This window comes from Ranitomeya variabilis, chromosome 2 (assembly GCF_051348905.1).
Source record: "Ranitomeya variabilis isolate aRanVar5 chromosome 2, aRanVar5.hap1, whole genome shotgun sequence".
Classification (NCBI taxonomy): Eukaryota; Metazoa; Chordata; class Amphibia; order Anura; family Dendrobatidae; genus Ranitomeya; species Ranitomeya variabilis.
The window spans coordinates 166,832,433-166,853,708 of record NC_135233.1 but is presented as its reverse complement, the minus strand read 5'-3'; the positions used below and the strand labels follow the sequence as shown (position 1 = coordinate 166,853,708).

Sequence of the window (21,276 nt, the reverse complement as noted above, 5' to 3'; positions counted from 1 at the left end):
TATTTCAATCCTGAAAACCATCCCTAAGCACTTTAAACTGTTTCATAATAGTGATCCTATGGGATTGAAGGTAATTGGCATTGATACAGTCAAAATAGGTGAACGTGGTGGACCAGTCACCATACCATTGGCCAAAATGGAAACGAAATGGATATGGGCATTAGATACTGTTTCACCAAGGGGCCTTAATGAAAATATAAGCTTTGCCCCTTTTTTATAATGATTTAAAAAAATGTTTTTATTCCCATTAGCTATTTATCCATAAATTCCATTTCTGGATAAATGTTAGAAACCTCTTTAATAACTCTTTTTAATAATTTTAATATTTTTAATATTTTAATATTTTAATTTTGTTAGTGGTCTGATTTTTAATAATTAAATCTAATTTTATTTACTTACTTTAGTTTTATACATACCTGTTCCCGGGGTGGACGGGGATATTCTGATGGAGGATGCGCTTGGCGGTGATGTGGACGCTGAAAAGAAAATGAAATGAAATAAATTATACAAAAGAAGTGATGAATGATTTGAGTATCTAATATTTACCATCTGTGAGGCTATAAAAGTAGTGAAACATCTGTTCTTTATTAATTGCTTGTGTGTGTATATTTATATTATGAATAACTGTTTAAATTTTATTTATATTTATTTGTAATAGGGTGGAAGTATTATAGGTTGTAAATCTTTTGCGGAGTTGGTCCACTTAGGTGGATAATAGATGGCCCTTTAATTTCTTTATTATATAGGAGATTTGTACTATCGCTGGCCTGGGTGATCCGCATTTATTAGTCATATGCATTACTGAGAATAGTTATTCTCTACCGCTGAGTAATTTGCATTCATTAGTCACATGCACCACTTAGAAAATCCAATCCCCGCGGGAGTCTTAGGGATATTACCTCCTATACTTCCTCCTGGTGGTGCGCATGCGCTGTCTGTGGCCTGGGGCCCGGGATCTTGCGCTCCAGTGACCTTGGTAACGTCGGGACGCTGTCCTGTGCGTCCGGTCACGTGGGGCGGGATCTCGGACTTCCGGGTCCTCCTGACTGCGCATGCGCCGGCGTAGCCAGGTGTGAAGGGATGGGAAATATGCAACACATAAAATGGATTAGTTTGGACCACTATAGGACCCCCTGACGAAGGAAGGAATCCGAAACGCGCGTTGGGGTGCGTTTACACAGGACACGGCCACCCATAGGTATTTACCTGCGATTTCCCCTCCGCAATATTGTTACACTGTGTGTGGGTCTGAACCGGCTGAATGCAATGCCGGAGCACTTTGCACTTTTATAAGTCATTTGCACTTAATATACTTTTCAGCACATTTGCACTTTGAGATTTATATAGTATTTACTAGGATTTTCTATTATCCTTTTTTGGAGGTTGCATTTTTTTATCACGTTTGCACTTTTATTCATTATAAATTTTCACACATATATTGTGAGGATTTGGGATTGCTCATGTGGAAGTGGCCGGTATATTATATGCTATTATTATTTTGTCCTGTGTTCTATAGATTCTAATTGATTTTAAAATTGATTTTATTACACAACATGTATGGAGTTATTCTAATGTGTATCAAATAAAGTAATATACTTATACACCTCCTTGTCTTGGTGCTTTTCTGGTGATCCATATAGTGGTGTCTGGGTTGTTAGTCTCCACTAGGTGGCGGTAGTCACTCACTTACACAGCATACCAGGAATAGGTGGATTTTGAATACGGATGAGGATATATATCGTACTCCCTATATCTGTGGTATAACTGTGTTTTAATATTAGGAGGGTGTGAGTAAGACAGGGGAGGGTAAGCCATGCAATATTCACCTGTCCCCGTTCCACCGCCATGCTGTATCTTCTGCATCCTCTGGCTGTGATGTTCAAGTCAGAGGGCGCAATGACTTGTTTAATGTGCGCCTTCTGCCTAAACAGTCACTGCAGAGACCTGGAAGACACAGCGGCGCGTAGTGGTGGAACGGGGACAGGTGAATATCTCAAGTGCTAGTGTTTGAGCCAGGGCCTACTCCAGCACTTGGCTCCCAGTGACGAGAGGCGAGTGTCTTTTTTTTTTTTTTTTTAATCGCAGCAGCATACAGGGCATATTATTCTATGTAGCATCTTATGGGGCCATTAACCTTTGTGCAGCATTATATGGGGCATAATATGCTATGGAGCATCTTATGGGGCCATTAATCTTTGTGCAGCATTATATGGGGCATAATATTCTATGGAGCATCTTATGGGGCCCATCATGAACTTTATGGAGCATTATATGGGGCTCCTGATTCAATATGGATATTCAAAAACATAACCTACTGAGGTCTCAATTTTACTTTTATTGGTATCTATTTTTATTTTTGAAATTTACTAGTAGCTGCTGCATTTCCCACCCTAGGCTTATACTCAAGTCATTAAGTTTTCCAAGTTTGTGGCAAAACTAAGGGTCTCGGCTTATACTTGAGTATATACGGTGTTTTTTCTTTATTTGGGTTTTCCTCATTTTTTAAATATTTTTACACTTATTTTTCGCTGACCAGATGTTCTGCAACGCATCTGCACTGCAGGGCATTAGACCAGGAAGGAAGGCAAATGAAAAGCACAAAATAAATAAAGTAATTGTCATGTTGGAAAGGGGTGAATACTGGTTGTTTAGAATGGCAAGTCAAAAGCTTTTCTACGGGTAATGTGTAGGTCCCAATACTGTGGTCTGCGTTATGTATATTAACAGAATAAAAATATACTTCATTATAACTTTATTCTAGACAGATGGCACTTTCATTCCAAAACACAACCAAGCAAAAGTTTATAGGTTTCCAGAAATGTAACAGTGCAAGTGCTCTAAATGACGTAGCATGGATTATGCTTTAATTCCATTATATTAAACTTCTATGGAAGCCCACCTACATTTTAGTGGGTTCTAAGTGCTTATTGAAGAGGATTACAAAAATCAAGTTCATTTTTTGCAGGTCTGATATCTATCTGCTACATTCTCCCAGTTGATAACATTCCAGATTGCCTTCATATAGTCAGGTCTAACATTCTTGTACTGCAGGTAGTAGGCATGCTCCCAAACATCGATACCCAGAAGAGGGATAAGCCCTGGAAAGCAGAACAAGTATTATTAGTCAGGAAGGCAATGACAACTGAACAAATTAAGACAAAAAATAATAATAATAATAATATTTAATCATCCTGTAGCTATCCCCAAGATGCCAATAACTCGGCAGCCGAACCATCTTTGAATTTATTTTCATGCTATCCATTAGAAAGTGCTATTAATGAAACCTGACAATCACTGAAGTTTTTTTTTTTATTGTGTTTTTATAGAAATTTTAAAAATTCAAGAATAAAAATACTAAACAAAGTCTTTGTTGAATCACTGCAAAATCCTTGCCTATATGATCAAAACCGGATCAAGTTTAACTGAACACTGTATTTTTTGGGATATAAAAATGCACTGCCCACCCTCCCCCCAAATTTAGTGGAGGGAAATTGGGCTGCGTCTTATAGTCCAAAGGTAGCTTACCAGGGGAAAGACAGAGGGGGTTGGTGCTGCTGCGGTGGACTGGGGTCCCAAGATCCCGTCTTCTAGAATCTTAATCTGCCCTGCCTCTAGCAGCCATTCCCATGTGAAAATGTAAAATCTAGGGCTAAAACTAAATTTTGGTGGTGAAAATGTAATTTTTTTTTTCTTCATTTGCCAATGGTAAAATTATGTGACCCATCTGTAGTGTCAGTATGACCACTATACCGCTAAATTAGTTCATTGAAAGGTGTAGTTTGTAAAATGGAGTCTCAGCCATTCTGGCACCTCAGGGGTTCTGCAAATGTGACATGGCACCCTCAGTTAAGCAAAATGTACCGTATTTTTCAGACTATAGGATGCACCAGACCATAAGATGCCTCCTGAAGAAGAAAGGCGAAACGCGCGTCGGAGCGCCAGGTCCAGGGTCCAGGTTTCTAGTTGAAAGTAAGTGTAGCGGGCATTATTGGCATTATCAGCACCCCATGTTACCAGTACTTTTAGCTGGAATTGTACGCTGCACTGACAGCACATTTGTGGGGTTTTCAAGTGCTATAAATAGTATTTGGTAATTAATTTAATTCTATATAGGTAGCCCCTTGCTTACTTCCTTTCCTTAAAGGGCCAGTCACATTATTTGTTCCATAGAATTTCATACATTTTTTTGGAGCGCCAGATTGAAAGTTCAGGGCTCCAATTTGAATTAAGTTTAGTGGGGAGTATTGGTATTTTTTGGCACCTTCTTATTGCTAGTATTTATAGCCGGATTTTGTATGCTGCACTGACAGCTCATTCTCTGGGTCCTTACGTGTTATAATTAACACTTGGATCTAATTTTATATTATATAGGTAGCCTTCACCTCCTCGCTTACTTTCCCTTTCTTTTGAAAGGGCCATTTATACTATTTGTTTGAGAATATTTTTCTATTAATATACACGGTCCAAATATTTATGGCTTTGGAATAATATATTTAAAACATCTGCAATACTGATTGTTTCTTACTATTATACCTGGTTTTACTTCCCTATGTACCTGATTTTGGTGGGTGGTACTTTACTTCTATACATGTTTATTTTATGTATAATAAAGTATTTATATTTTAAAGAAAAGGCTCTTTATCTCGTTGATTAATATACAATGTGGGTGTTGTGTTAGACCATAAGATGCACCTAGGTTTTAGAAGAGGAAATTAATGGGGGGGGGCGGGGGAAATGTGGTCAATTCTGTACTTAACCCCTTACTGACATCGGACGGGATAGTACGTCCGATGTCAGCTCCCCTGCTTTGATGCAGGGCTCCGCGGTGAGCCCGCATTAAAGCCGGGACATGTCAGCTGTCAGCCGCAATAGCGGCGGGTGAAATCGCGATTCACCCACCGCTATTAACTAGTTAAATGCCGCTGTCAAACGCAGACAGCGGCATATAACTACCGCATCCGGCCGGGCGGCCGGAAATGACGGCATCGCCGACCCCCGTCACATGATCGGAGGTCGGCGATGCTTGTACATTGTAACCATAGAGGTCCTTGAGACCTCTATGGTTACTGATCGCCGGTAGCTGTGGTCGGCGCTCACAGCACACCTGATTTTCTGCTGCACAGCAGCGAACAGCAGATCGCTGCTATGTAGCAGAGGCGATCGTGCTGTGCCTGCTTCTAGCCTCCCATGGAGGCTATTGAAGCATGGCAAAAGTTAAAAAAAAAAAATGTGAAAAAAATAAAAATATAAAATTTAAATCACCCCCCTTTCGCCACAATCAAAATAAATCAATAAAAAATAAAAATCAAATCTACACATTTGGTATCGCCACGTTCAGAATCGCCCGATCAATAAAAAAAAAAGCATTAACCTAATCGCTAAACGGCGTAACGAGAAAAAAAACCGAAACGCCAGAATTACAGTTTTTTGGTCGCCGCGACATTGCATTAAAATGCAATAACGGGCGATCAAAAGAACGTATCTGCACCGAATTGGAATCATTAAAAACGCCAGCTCGGCACGCAAAAAAATAAGCCCTCAACCGACCCCAGATCATGAAAAATGGAGACGCTACGAGTATCGGAAAATGGCGCAATTTATTATTATTTTTTTTTAAGCAAAGTTTGGAATTTTTTTTTCACCACTTAGGTAGAAAATAACCTAGTCATGTTAGGTGTCTATGAACTCGTAATGACCTGGAGAATCATAATGGCAGGTCAGTTTTAGCATTTAGTGAACCTAGCAAAAAAGCCAAGCAAAAAACAAGTGTGGGATTGCACTTTTTTTGCAATTTCACTGCACTTGGAATTTTTTTCCCGTTTTCTAGTACACGACATGGTAAAACCAATGATGTCGTTCAAAAGTACAACTCGTCCCGCAAAAAATAAACCCTCACATGGCCAAATTGACGGAAAAATAAAAAAGTTATGTCTCTGGGAAGGAGGGGAGTGAAAAACGAACACGGAAAAACGAAAAATCCCACGGTCATGAAGGGGTTAAGATCACCTATCCTAGTAAATATGGTCCCCCCATCCAGTTCCTGGCATGATTGACTGGCCCCATCCCAGTCCTGGTATCCATGGCCCCATCAGAAGAGAGAAAAAAAAAAATAAAATAATCAAACTTTTACTCTTACCTTTCTCCGCTCCCTCGCAGTCGCGTCCTGTTCCGGTGCCAGCAGCTGCTTAAAAGGGAACCCGTCACTTTTTTTTTTTTTCGATTGGAGATAAAAATATGGTTCAATTGTGCCTGAGCTCTGCTTTACAGCAGTACCTTTTATATCCCCGATTCCCAACCTTTGCTTTTCTGTGCCTGCGCATTGAAGTGGCCTCTCGCGCGGGCGCAGTACGTTTTGCCCAACAGTGGGCAAAGCATAAAAATCATTATTGTGCATGCGCCATTTTACATTACGTTCTACGCCCCCTTGCATGGCAAGACTTCCGGGGCACAGAACGTAATGAAAAATGCATGCACAATAGTGATTTTATTCTTTGACCACAGTTGGTCAAAGCATACTGCGCAGGCGCTAGAGGCCAATTCAATGAGCACGCGCAGAAACTGGACGGGATCTGCGCTATTCACAGATCTCGTTACGTCAAGCACGCCGAGGAGCGGGGGGAGAGACGGCGAATAGGCCCCGCCCATCGGACCAGGGTAATTTACAAACGAAAACGGAGAGATTACAAAGGTATTTTATAAGCAAAGGTTGGGAATCAGGGGATATGAAAGGTACTGCTGTAAAGCAGAGCTCAGGCACAATTGAACCATATTTTTATCTGAAATCGAAAAAAAAAAAAAAAAGGGGTGACAGGTTCCCTTTAATGCTTGTAAGCAGCATATGGCAGGGACATTATGCGCTGCTCACAAGCAGAGCCCAGCTGCTGGAATACTCACCAGGTGTTCATCAGAGATCGCGGTGAGTAGCCATTCCTGTTTAGTAGCGCACACTGTCAGCTTCCTGCTGCTGCGGCGGTCACGTGTGCAGATACTTAAGAGAAATAACCAAGACCATCTTAACACACATAAGGTATCCGCTTCACTGGGTTTCTTGGGTGCTTACACCTTCACAGATGCAGGAACTAGTCAAAAGCTCTCAGGCTCTATTGACGATGTGCCATGGAAACCAGGAGGACTTTCAATAGGCTGAAAGCTGGGTCTATCACTATTTTCCTGAGACTAAAGTCCAGTCATTACAATGGAAGCATCATGACTCACCGCCTTCAAAGAAGGCACATGCTCAACCCTCAGCAGGCAAGGTCATGCTCACAGTATTTTGAGACCAGCAAGGAGTAGTGATGGATTTCCTAGCAAAGGGGATCATGCTCACTGGGGCATACAATGCTTCACTGCTGCAGAAATTGCGGGAGGCCATCAAAACCAAGAGACGTGGTATGCTCACCAAGGGTGTTCGCCTTCTGCAAGACCATGCACCAGTTCACAACTCACATGTTGCCCAAATGGAAGCATGCTCCTGTGGCTTTGAAATTCTACAGCATCCCCCTTATTCACCCGACCTTGCACCATCAGACTTCCACCTCTACAACAATTAAGTTATTTTTGAAGGGCAAGAATTTTCCAGATAAGGCTACTTTCACATTAGCGTCATACGACGCACGTCGCAATGTGACGTACCGACGCATACTGTGGAAGCGCCACACAACGGGGGCAGCGGATGCAGTTTTTCCACGCATCCGCTGCCCCAATGTGATGTGTGGGGAGGCGGGGGCGGAGTTCCGGCCACGCATGCGCGGTCCGAAAAGATGCAACGTTTTTTGGTGGCGACGGTTTGGTAGCGACGGTTGTGACGTGTGGCAATGCGTCGCAAATGCACGTCTAATGAGAAAAAAAAAACGCATCCTGCACGCACTTTTGCAGGATATGTTTTTTCTACAAAACGACGCATAGCGACATGCAGTGCACAACGCTAGTGTGAAAGTAGCCTAAGACGGATTTCCGAAGTCACAATGTGGTTTTTAATGCAACTTGTTGACTTCTCCCATCTCTTTAAGCAACTGTAAACAACTGGAGCATAGAAGTGTGTGTCACTAGGTGGCACCTATATAGAGGAGGACTAATAAATGTGCCAAGTTTCATTGCTCTCAGTCCATAGGAAGTGGGTCAGGGGAAATCTTTAATGAATGCCCCTTGTATATTAGAGGATTAAATAATCCCATAAAAAGGATTTACAATCTGGAAGAAAAAAAAAATAATAATACAGACAAAGAAGGTAGAATTAATATTTAATTGGAGACTTCAACATGGTACCTGATTGTCACATTGATTTATCATCAGGAGAGCTTTAAACTAGAACAATTTGGGAAGGGAAGTAAAAGGCCAGAAAAAGCCATACACCTGACAAATACTATTGAGAACTCTGCTATTAGAAGTAGAAAGGAAGAACAAAGACAAAAAAATCTAAATAATAAAACTATTGGACTAAGAGAAACCAAATCACAAGCTAAAATGTTTCTATACAAATACACAAAGCATGGGCAACAAACAAGGAGATTTGGAACAACTAACTCAGGAAAAAGCCGGATTACTTACCGGTAATGGTCTTTTAATGAGTCCATGACAGCACCCTACTGGAGAGGGGGATCCGCCCCACAGGAACAGGAAACCTACAGAAAATAAAAGGAGGCGGTCCGCTTCTCCTCCTCAGTTTTGATTTCAGAGTACCCGGAGGACCCCCAGTATTAGGCAAATACCATTATTTTTTATGTTCAAAGTTATTTGCTCTATATTTGGTGAAAAAAAATTTACTTATTAGTGCACACTATATTAACCTAGGGAGGGATGTGAGAGGGTGCTGTTGTGGACTCATTAAAAGAGCATTACCGGTAAGTAATCCGGCTTTTTACTCTTCACCACGACAGCACCCTACAGGAGATTTTCCAGAGACCATCACCTAGGGAGGGACCACCGTGCTGAGGACAGTCCTGCCAAAGTCTAGGTCAGGAGTTGATGATAGGTCACAGCCTATAGTGGTTATAGAAGGTAGAAGGATCTGACCAAGTTGCCGCCTTACATATAGTTTCAATTGGAACGTCCCCTCTTTCGGCCCAGGAGGATGCCATATCTCGGGTACAGTGTGCTGTTATGCCCTCCGGAGAGTCTTCTTTCCTCGCGGAATAAGCCAGTCTGATAGACTCTCTGAACCACCGGGATAAGGTGCTTTTTGTGACTCCATGACCCTTCTTGCGACCCTGGAAGGATAGGAACAGAGCCCTACACTGTTGCCAGCTCCTAGTCCTTTCAATGTATTTTAATACTACTCTCCTAACATCTAGAGTGTGATACCTGTGTTCCTCAGGAGTGGAGGGATTACTAAAAAGGTGGGTAGGAGTATTTCTTGTGATCTATGAAATTTCTTTGCTACCTTGGGAAGGTAAGAGGGGTCTGGTTTTAGAATCAACTTATCCTGAAACGTCAGCAGGAAAGTTGGATCTATGGAAAGAGCTTGGATGTCACTGACTCTTCTGGCCGAAGTCAGTGCCACCAAGAGGGCCGTTTTGAGTGATAGGTATTTAAGGGGTATCTAGTCTATTGGTTCAAACGGAGAGTCTGTTAGGGCTTGAAGAACTAAATTTAAATCCCAGGGTGGAATTCTAGGTATGTTAACGGGATTTATTCGTTTGCAGGCTGTGAAATCGGGACCACCCATTTATTTATTTCCTGCAACGTTATAGCCACAGAGGGCCCCCAGTGCGGATACGCTAAAAGTCCATGTATTTACAGACAAACCTAGTTCCTTCCCTTTTTGAAGGAATTCTAAGATAGGTTGTATTGGGATTTCTGATGTGTTGGAAGATGTATATCATTGTAGGAATTTTTTCCATATTTTTGTATATATTTTTGTGGTGGAATGCTTTCTACTTTGAAGGAGTGTATCGATTAAACCTTCCGAGAACCCTCTTAATTTTAGCATTTGCCTTTCAAATTCCAGGCGGTCAAATGGAGACTGTCCACTTGAGGGTGGAAAAACGGTCCCTGGAAGAGGAGGTTGGCAATCGAGGGGAGGACCCAAGGATCTGAGACCGACATGGTTTGTAGCCACGAGAACCATGGCCTCTTGGGCCAGAATGGTGCCATCAGTATAATCCTTGCTCCTTCTCTGATCTTTCGTATAACCTTTGGCAATAATACTATTGGAGGGAAGGAGTATGCCAGACTGAATTGCCAAGGAGCTTGGAGAGCGTTTAGAATGTCCGGATGATCCTCTAAAGATAGGGAGGCAAATTTCCGGACCTGTTTGTTTTTCCTTGTGGTGAACAGATCTATTTGAGGATGACCCCATAGGTATACTATCTCTTGGAAGACATGATGGTTTAGGCACCATTCCGCCTGTCTTAAGGTGTGTCGACTTAAGAAGTCTGCCTGCTGGTTGTTTTCCCCTTTTATGTGAAGCGCAGTAAGGGATAGATGTTTTTCAGCTAGATCCAAGATTTTACCAGCAGAAGACATCAGAGTCTCTGATCGAGTACCTCCTTGTCTGTTTAGGTATGCCACTGTGGTTGTGTTGTCGGAAAGGATTCTGACATCTTTTCCCTGGAGCTGTGGAAGAAAATGATACAACGCATATTTTACTGCATTTAACTCTTTAAGGTTAGATGAACTCTGGGTTTCTTCTGTGTCCCATAACCCTTGGCAAAAATTACTTCCCATATGGGTGCCCCATCCGTGAGGACTGGCATCGGTGGTTATAGTGTGAGATTGTGTTATTACCCATGGAACACCATTCATCAAATGGTTAGAATCTAGCCACCACCTTAAGGAAGTCAGGACTTCCTGGGACAAAGTTATTTTTGCATTTAGATGACCAAGTAGTCTTTCCTCTTGGAGAATCTGATGTTGCAGTGTCCGGGTATGGTACTGTGCCCATTGAACTGCAGGGGTACAGGAAATAAGGGATCCTAGTAACGACATTGCTTTCCTTAAGGACATGCACGGATTATCCATCGCAGCTGTGACTGTTTGAGGAGTGATATCTTTACCTGAGGAAGAAGACACTTTTGGATTGTGGAGTCTAGATGGAACCCCAAAAATGCCTGGAGGAAAAGTGGAGTAAGTCTGGATTTCTTGACATTGAGGATCCAGCCCAGATCCTGTAAAGATGAAACTGCATGAGCTAGGGCGGCCAGGTAGGGCACAATTAAGGTCTCTTTGACGAAGATAAGCCGTCACCTCTATAATCACCTTGGTGAATATCCTTGGCGATGTAGAGAGGCCAAAGGGCATGGCTGCATACTGGAAATGACGAATTTCGCCTTCGAATGTTACCACTACCCTGAAGAATCTTTGGTATCTGTCATGGATAGGGAGATGGTAGTAAGCATCTTTTAGATCAATGCCCCCCCCATCATGCAATTTGGAAAAAGGAGTTTTATGGTGCATCTGATAGACTCCATTTTAAATCTATGATTTTGAATAAATGAATTGAGTTTTTTTAGGTTTATGACATTTGTTGGAAATCTCTCTCAGGTAAAACTAACAGGTCAAGCAAATTCATATCCTCTTGCTGACAACTTTATCTTCCAAAAGGTAGGGGAGAAAACAAGGGGATCTGCTACCTGGGATCTAATCCTTATAAAACAGGGAGGAAATGGTTGAGGAGGTAAGAGTGGCTGGGTCCCTAGGAGGTAACGACCATGCCATTTTAGAATTTTGGATAACTAGAGGAGGAAGACCTGTGAAGACTCAGGCTTCAAGGTTAGATTTCAGAAAAGCAGATTTTAAAGGTACTCAAAGAGAATCGGAGGGATCCAATGGCTGGATATCCTTAAGGACAAAAATGTCCAGGAAGGATGGGAAATCTTGAAAAATTAGATTTTCAAAGCACAATCATTAACAATTCCGAAAAGAGCGAAGAATACTAAGCATTTAAGGAAACCAGGATGGATGAACACAAAACTTTAACACATGCTAAAAAGGAAGAAAAATGTTTATCAAATAGAAAAAGGGAGCCATATCTTAAAAAGAATATAATGCTGTATGTAGAACCTGCAGGGCACGAATCAAATTATCTGAAGCTGACAATAAATTAAGGCTTGTGTCATGGTTCCCAATGGCAAGGGAACGTCAGAGAACTTAAACAACAGACTAGCTCTTGGGTGATGGAATCTCGAGCTGACCGTGAGCTAAACCTACCACACAACTAACAGTGGCCGGGTGGCGTACCTACGTTTTATCCCTAGACGCCTAGCGCCAGCCGGAGGACTAACTAACCCTAATAGAGGAAAAGACAGACCTGGCTTACCTCTAGGGAAATTCCCCCAAAAAGGAGACAGAAGCCCCCCACATATATTGACGGTGAGTTCAGAGGAAAAGACATACGCAGTATGAAGGTAGGTTCAGCAAAGCGAGGTCCGCTTACTAGATAGCAAGAAGATACAATAGGGAACTTCACGGTCAACTGAAAACCCTATTAAAATACCATCCCGAAATTACTTTAAGACTCATGTGTCAACTCATGACACCGGAGTGGCAATTTCGGCCCACAAGAGCTTCCAGCTACAGAAAAATAACATAACTGTGAACTGGAACAAAAATGCAAAACAAACTTAGGACTAAGAGTCCAACTTAGCTGATAGTAGTCTAGAAGCAGGAACATGCAACAGAAAGGCTCTGGTTACATTGTTGGCCGGCACTAGAATAACTGAGCAGCAAGGCTAAATAGGATACACCCATATCCAGATGGAAACAGGTGAACAGAGAAATACTCAAGCTACTTACCAGGTAGCGGTGTTTTTCAGGAGTCCATGACAGCACTAACGAGAGAGGGGATCCGCCCTTCAGGGACAGGAAACCTACAGAGATAAAAGGGCGGCACCTCTCTCCCGCATCAGTTGGATTACAGAGCATGAGAGGACCTCCATTGATTAGTAACACATAAATATCTTAACACATTTCACCTTGTGACTAAATTTTGTAGAAAATTAACCTACATTAGAATATACTTATCGTGATGAAACCCATACCAGTAGAAAGGGAGGGAATATAGGAGTGCTGTCATGGACTCCTGAAAAACACCGCTACCTGGTAAGTAGCTTGAGTATTTATTCAGTCGTCATGACAGCACTAACGAGAGAATTACAGAGAAAAGAGTATTAGGGTGGGATTACTGCTTCCAGCACCCTTCTACCAAATGTGAGATCATTGGAGCTACCAAGATCTAATCTATAATGATTCAAGAAAGTAGACGGAGATGACCATGTGGCCGCCTTACATATGTCCTCAATTGACACCTCCGATCTCTCTGCCCAGGAAGATGCCATGGCACGAGTGGAATGAGCCTTTACGCCTTCCGGGACTTCTAGGCCACCTGCTGAATAAGCCAGAGAAATTGCCTCCCTAATCCATCTACTCAAGGTGTTTTTGGACACTCTAAACCCTTTTTTGACTCCCTGATAGGATATAAACAGGGAATTGTCTTTTTTCCAGGGATCTGTTAAAGAAATATATTTAAGAAGGCATCTTTTGACATCTAATGTATGGAGTCTGAGTTCCTTTGGGTTTTTAGGATTAGGACAAAAGGTAGGGAGATTTATCTCCTGGAGTCTGTGGAATCTAGATGCTACTTTTGGGAGATAGAGTAGTATTAAGAACGGATCCCCTCTATCTTCTCTAATCTGCATATAAGGAGTTAGTCTAGAGAGGGCCTGCAAATCACTAACTCTCCTAGCAGACGTAAGAGCAATCAAAAGAGCAGTTTTTAAGGACAGGATCTTTATAGACGCAGATTCTAAAGGCTCAAAGGGGGGTTCCGTTAACGCTGAGAGGACTAAGTTTAAGTCCCACGGGGCTAGTTTATTCTTAACGATGGGTCTTGATCTAGCGGCCGCTTTAATAAACCGAGCAATCCAATAATTTTTAGCTAACCCACAGTTATACAGTGCCCCCAAGGCAGAAACTTGGACTCTGAGGGTGCTTGTAGCTAGCCCCATTTCGAGACCTTTCTGCAGGAACTCCAAGATCTTTGGAATACTAGCTTTCTGACTGATAACCGATCTTGAGACTGAAAGGAATTTTCTCCAGATTCTTACATAAATATTTGTAGTGGAGTTTTTTCTGCTTTTTAATAGGGTATTAATAAGTCCCTCAGAAAATCCCTTTTTTCTTAATAATGACCCTTCAAATCCCACGCCGTCAGATGTAAACTGGCCACTCGTGGATGGAAGATCGGACCCTGTGAGAGGAGGTCTGGGAGTTCTGGGAGAATCCATGGTTGAGAAATGGACATTTTCCTCAACCAAGGAAACCACGGCCTCTTGGGCCAGAATGGCGCTATCAGAATCACATGAGCTCTGTCCTCCCGAATCTTTCTGAGGACTATCGGGATCAAGTTCAACGGGGGAAAGGCATAGGCTGTTTCGAAGTGCCAAGGAATCAGGAGAGCGTCCACCGCCACCGGATTGTCTCTGGGATTTAGGGAACAAAACCGACGACATTTTTTGTTTTCTTTGTTGGCGAAGAGGTCTATTTGTGGGTATCCCCAACGATGGGTGATCTGATCGAAGATGGTCTGATTGAGCACCCACTCTCCTTGCCCGAGCTTTCTGCGACTTAGAAAGTCGGCTACAACGTTGTGCTTCCCCTTTATGTGCAGTGATGTTAGTGACCGTAGATGATTCTCGGCTATCTGTAAGATACGACCCGATACCTCCATTAAGGACCTGGATCGGGTTCCCCCTTGGTGGTTAACGTAAGCTACCGTTACCTGATTGTCTGAGAATATTCTGACGTGATGGTCCTGTAAGGATATAAGGAAATATCTCAGAGCTCGTTCTACGGCCAACAACTCTTTGAGGTTAGATGACAAACTCTGTTCGGAGGGTGACCAAACCCCCTGGACCCACATCTCGCCCATATGTGCCCCCCATCCCGTGGGGCTAGCGTCTGTGGTTAATACTCGTGATATGTGGTTTATCCAGGGTACCCCCTTACGAAGGTTTGGAGCGTGTAACCACCAACGTAAGGACTGAATAGTGGCAATTGACAAGGAAAGAAAACTGTCCAAGTGACCTTCTAACCGACGAGTGTTGTACAGAACCTCCCACTGTAGGACCCTGGTGTGGTACTGGGCCCATCGTACTGCCGGGATGCACGACGTGAGTGAGCCTAACAGTGACATTGCTCCCCTCAATGTTATAACTGGATTAGCAATCACTCCAAGAATCTGTCGTTGGATCTTTTCCAACTTAACGTCAGGTAGACGGCATTCTTGTAACCTCGAGTCCAATATGAGACCCAAGAATTCTTGAATCTCTAGAGGCTGCAACCGTGACTTTTTAAAATTGATTATCCACCCCAACCTTTGCAAGGCTGCGATTACTTTGTGTAGTTGGGACGTGCAGTGTGATTCGGAGTTTCCTATTATTAATAGGTCATCGAGATATGGAACTATGAGAATATCCTGCTCATGAAGATGCGCCATAACCTCCACCATTATTTTAGTGAATACCCGAGGGGCCACCGCAACACCAAAGGGGAGTGCCCTGTATTGGAAGTGTCTTATTGATTCTCCTAAGAGGACTGCAACTCTTAGATAACACTGGTGGTCTACGTGTATGGGGACGTGATAATACGCGTCTTTCAGATCCAAGACGACCATAAAGCACCCGCCAAACAATAACTTTATTGCAGACTTGACCGACTCCATTTTAAATGACGGGATCCACAAAAATCTATTTAGGCCTTTCAGGTTTATAATTGTGCGAAAAGTGTTATCTGGCTTTTTAATCAAGAAGAGGGGAGAATAGAATCCTTTACCCCTCTGTGTTTCAGGAACCTCCACCAAAACGCCTTTCTGTTGGAGTTCCTGGACCTCAGTCTCTAACGCCAGCTGTTCTGTGGAGGAAGAACGCAATGGTGTTACCAGAAACTTGTCGTCAGGAGTGAAACGAAAGTCAAACTTTAAACCAGACTCCACAATGTTCAAGACCCACGGGCTATTGGATATAGTACGCCATGCCGGATAGAAGGCTAGAAGCCTGCCTCCCACCCGGTCCGCCAGTCATTGTGGCTTCCTGTTGTCTCTAAAGGAGCTAAACATGTAGCCTCTACCTTTCTTTTTGTTGGCATCATATCTGGATCTTTCTCTATTTGGTCTTGTTCGATCAAACCATCTCCTATTAGTGCCTCTTCTGTAAGTAGGCCTACCCAGGTAGGGAAACCGTTTCTTACTGTCTCCCGCTTTCTCTAATAATTCGTCCAGAACCGGACCGAATAAGTGTTCTCCCACGCACGGGATGTTGCACAATTTAGATCTGGCCTGCATGTCTCCTTGCCAACATTTCAGCCAGATTGCTCTACGGGCTGAATTAGAGAGCGCGGCCGACCTAGCCGCCAATTTAACTGAGTCCGCTGAAGCGTCAGCAAGGTAAGCCGCAGCCCCCTGAATCATAGAGAGGGAGGATAATATTTCATCTCTCGGGGTTTTGTCCTTCAGCTGACCCTCCAGGCTATCCAGCCACACCATCATGGAGCGTGCCGTGCAGGTGGCAGCGATTGATGGTCTGAGAGCCCCTGCTGAAGTTTCCCAGGCTCCTTTGAGAAATACATCTGCCCTCCTGTCCAGTGGGTCCTTTAAAGTCCCCAGATCTTCAAACGGTAGAGAGGACTTTTTAGAAGCCTTGGCTACAGCCGCATCAAGCTTCGGGGCTTTATCCCACGTGGCCGAAGCAGATTCCTCGAACGGATACTTCCGTTTGAAGGATGGAGGAAGAGAACCTTTTCTTTCCGGTTTTTTCCATTCTCTGGAAATTAGGGCGCTGACTTTCTCCACCACCGGAAAGCATCGGCGGGATTTACGGTCCAGACCTCTGAACATGACATCCTGCATGGATTTCTCTGGCGGCGTCTGCTCAATACCGATTGTATTATTTACCGCTTTAACGAGGCGGTCTATGCGGTCAAAAGAAAAACAGGAATGTTCATATTCAGAACCCGAGGAGGACACTGATGAGAGAGAGGCTTCTGACTTCAGATCTCCTAAGTCACTTCCGTGTGAACTTGGGGAACCAGAGTCTATTATTTTAGACCCCCTATTATGAGATTGAGATCTAGTAGAGCTCCTAATCTCTTGTCTCACCATCTGTCTCAGACTAGAAGCGAAATCTGGTGTTTCTTCCGCTATTAGACGTTGGATACACGGACCACATAGTCTTTTAACGTATTCGTCAGGTAGAGGAATACCACATTCTGCACATTCCTTGTGCTTGGATTTAGAGGACCGCTTTCTTCCCTGATGTAAAAAAGGGAATAAGGAGGGACACCAATCACTAAGTGAACTTTCACGATGATCACTTACCCCTACAGTGTCCGAGTGGTACCGAAGATTACGGGGGGACCCTCTCCACCGAAGCAATATCCATCCGGCTCGAGGACTTTCCGGCTTTAGCAGATTGATCAGCTTTACCTCCAGGACGACTACTGCCACTAGAACGTCGCTGGGTGTTTGCTGCATGGGGCTTCTCCAGGGGTTGCTGCTGCTCAGAAGGCAACTGCTCCTGCTCCTGAGACTCCATTGTAACAATGGATACGAAGCATGAGGCAGCCATCGATGAATCTTTAAGTAGCCGGCCCCCTAAAGGTACCTCCCCCTGATGGGGGACAGCAGGCCAATCCCGGTGAACTGCCTGGTGCCAGCCAGTGTGTGGGAGGCCCCTCCTTTCCCCAAGACCCCTCCAATGGTACTCACAACTTTAGTCCGGAAGTACCGCCGCAAGTTTCCACCGAAAACGCCCCCACGCCGATTTTCCAGGGAAGAACGCTGGGCGCCGCCATGTTTTCCTTCCATAGACGCACTGCGCATGCGCCGAGCGTCATTGCTTCTTGCCGGACTAAGCACCGCCCCCTTATGCGCGTCACCTCCGGTGCGCCGCTTCCGGGACGCTGAGCGCAGCGCCCGTGCTGCTTAGAATGCCGGTGTAGAGGGGAAGCTCTAGCCCCGACGCCGGCACCCAGGAAACCGCCGCTGTGATGCACCGCTTAATACGCCCGTGCAGAGGGGACGCTCCAGCGCACAGTGCCGGCCGCAAAAGTACCGCCGCTGCGATGTGTGCCACCAGATGGGTATCGGAGGGCCTCCCACACAATACTTACCTGCACCTGGCGATGGGACACCACTCGAGCCAGCACTCCCCCTGAAGGCTGCTCCTGCCGTGCTGTTGCCTACCCCCACAGCCCTCTGTGGTGTGGCACTTCCAGCGTCACAATCAACACCGGGGAAGGGGCCATCCCGCCTCCAGAATCGGTGAGTCGGACCTGGGTCCCAATTTCTTCGCCTTTCTTCAAAAGGCCTCTGCAGGGTCCCCTGTCAGGGACAGGAAACCAACTGATGCGGGAGAGAGGTGCCGCCCTTTTATCTCTGTAGGTTTCCTGTCCCTGAAGGGCGGATCCCCTCTCTCGTTAGTGCTGTCATGACGACTGAATAAAGTGAAGCACACAAGTCCAGTACCACCAGTGACCACCGGGGGAGCCCAAAAACCAAATTCACAACAGTACCCCCCCCTCAAGGAGGGGGCACCGAACCCTCACAAGAACCACCAGGGTGATCAGGATGAGCCCTATGAAAGGCACAGACCAAATCAGAGGCATGAACATCAGAGGCTGTCACCCAAGAATTATCCTCTTGACCGTAGCCCTTCCACTTGACCAGATACTGAAGTTTCCGTCTGGAAACACGGGAGTCCAAGATCTTCTCCACAACGTACTCCAATTCACCCTCAACCAACACCGGAGCGGGAGGCTCAACGGAAGGCACAACCGGTACCTCATACCTGCGCAATAATGACCGATGGAAGACATTATGGATAGAAAAAGATGCTGGGAGGTCCAATCGAAAGGACACGGGGTTAAGAATCTCCAAAATCTTATACGGGCCGATGAACCGAGGCTTAAACTTAGGAGAAGAAACCCTCATAGGGACAAAACGAGAAGACAACCACACCAAGTCCCCAACACGAAGACGAGGACCAACACGACGACGGCGGTTAGCAAAATGCCGAGTCTTCTCCTGGGACAACTCCAAATTGTCCACCACCTGTCCCCAAATCCGATGCAACCTATCCACCACAGTATCCACTCCAGGACAATCCGAAGACTCCACCTGACCGGAAGAAAAACGAGGATGAAACCCCGAATTGCAAAAGAAAGGAGAAACCAAAGTGGCAGAACTAGCCCGATTATTGAGGGCAAACTCCGCCAACGGCAAAAAGGCAACCCAGTCATCCTGATCCGCAGACACAAAACACCTCAAATAAGTCTCCAAGGTCTGATTAGTTCGCTCAGTCTGGCCATTAGTCTGAGGATGGAACGCAGACGAAAAAGACAAATCAATGCCCATCCTAGCACAGAACGCCCGCCAAAATCTAGACACGAACTGGGTCCCCCTGTCAGAAATGATATTCTCCGGAATACCATGCAAGCGAACCACATTTTGAAAAAACAGAGGAACCAACTCGGATGAGGAAGGCAACTTAGGCAAGGGCACCAAATGGACCATCTTTGAAAAACGGTCACACCACCCAGATGACAGACATTTTCTGAGAAACCGGGAGATCAGAAATAAAATCCATAGAGATGTGAGTCCAAGGCCTCTTCGGAATAGGCAAAGATAACAACAATCCGCTGGCCCGAGAACAACAAGGTTTGGCCCGAGCACAAACATCACAAGACTGCACAAAAACTCGTACATCTCGAGACAGGGAAGGCCACCAGAAGGACCTAGCCACCAAATCCCTGGTACCAAAGATCCCGGGATGACCTGCCAACACAGAAGAATGAACCTCCGAGATGACTCTACTGGTCCAATCATCAGGAACAAACAGTCTACCAGGCGGGCAACGATCAGGTCTATCCGCCTGAAACTCCTGCAAAGCCTGTCGCAGGTCTGGGGAAACAGCAGATAATATCACCCCATCCTTAAGGATACCTGTAGGTTCAGAATCACCAGGGGAATCAGGCTCAAAACTCCTAGAAAGGGCATCCGCCTTCACATTTTTAGAACCTGGTAAGTATGAGACCACAAAATTAAACCGAGAGAAAAACAACGACCAGCGCGCCTGTCTAGGATTCAGGCGCCTGGCAGACTCAAGATAAATCAAATTCTTGTGATCGGTCAATACCACCACCTGATGTCTAGCCCCCTCAAGCCAATGACGCCACTCCTCAAAAGCCCACTTCATAGCCAAAAGCTCCCGATTACCAATATCATAATTTCGCTCGGCGGGCGAAAATTTTCGAGAAAAGAACGCACAAGGTCTCATCACGGAGCAGTCGGAACTTTTCTGCGACAAGACCGCCCTAGCTCCGATCTCGGAAGCATCGACCTCAACCTGAAAAGGAAGAGTAACATCAGGCTGACGCAACACAGGGGCGGAAGAAAAGCGGCGCTTAAGCTCCCGAAAGGCCTCCACAGCAGCAGGGGACCAATCAGCAACATCCGCACCCTTTTTGGTCAAATCAGTCAAAGGTTTAGCAACATCAGAAAAACCAGTTATAAAATCGACGATAAAAATTAGCAAAGCCCAAAAATTTCTGAAGGCTCTTAAGAGAAGAAGGTTGCGTCCAATCACAAATAGCCCGAACCTTGACAGGATCCATCTCAATGGAAGAGGGGGAAAAAATGTACCCCAAAAAAGAAATCTTTTGAACCCCAAAAATACACTTAGAACCCTTCACACACAAGGAATTAGCCCGCAAAACCTGAAAAACCCTCCTGACCTGTTGGACATGAGAATCCCAGTCATCCGAAAAAATCAAAATGTCATCCAGATACACGATCATAAATTTATCCAAATATTCACGGAAAATGTCATGCATAAAGGACTGAAAGACTGAAGGGGCATTTGAAAGACCAAAAGGCATTACTAAATACTCAAAATGGCCCTCGGGCGTATTAAATGCGGTTTTCCACTCATCCCCCTGCTTAATTCGCACCAAATTATACGCCCCACGGAGATCAATCTTAGAGAACCACTTAGCCCCCTTTATTCGAGCAAACAAATCAGTCAGCAGTGGCAGAGGATACTGATATTTGACTGTAATTTTATTCAAGAGTCGATAATCAATACACGGCCTCAAAGAGCCATCTTTTTTAGATACAAAGAAAAAACCGGCTCCCAAGGGAGATGAAGAAGGACGAATATGTCCCTTTTCCAGGGACTCCTTAATATATTCTCGCATAGCAGCATGTTCAGGTACAGATAGATTAAATGAACGACCCTTTGGAAATTTACTGCCCGGAATCAGATCTATGGCACAATCGCAATCTCT

The 21,276-nt window shown here is 44.5% G+C and overlaps 2 protein-coding genes across 2 annotated transcripts in view; both read right to left on the bottom strand.

Annotated features, from left to right (window-relative positions):
* Positions 1 to 2,737: 2,737 nt before the first annotated feature.
* SOD2 (superoxide dismutase 2) overlaps positions 2,738 to 21,276 on the bottom strand; it is a 49,716-nt gene continuing 31,177 nt past the window's right edge. Inside the window, exon 5 of the mRNA XM_077283149.1 lies at positions 2,738 to 3,098. Coding sequence (XP_077139264.1) covers positions 2,953 to 3,098 — 146 coding nt within the window. The 3' untranslated portion in view covers positions 2,738 to 2,952. The remainder of the gene's footprint in view (positions 3,099 to 21,276) is intronic.
* LOC143809200 (uncharacterized) lies at positions 8,797 to 11,475 on the bottom strand. Its single transcript, XM_077292333.1, has 2 exons — positions 11,197 to 11,475; positions 8,797 to 11,105 (listed from the first exon to the last, which is right to left on the bottom strand). Exon 2 carries the CDS (start codon positions 10,957 to 10,959, stop codon positions 9,922 to 9,924), a length of 1,038 nt encoding a protein of 345 aa, XP_077148448.1. The 5' UTR covers positions 10,960 to 11,105; positions 11,197 to 11,475; the 3' UTR covers positions 8,797 to 9,921.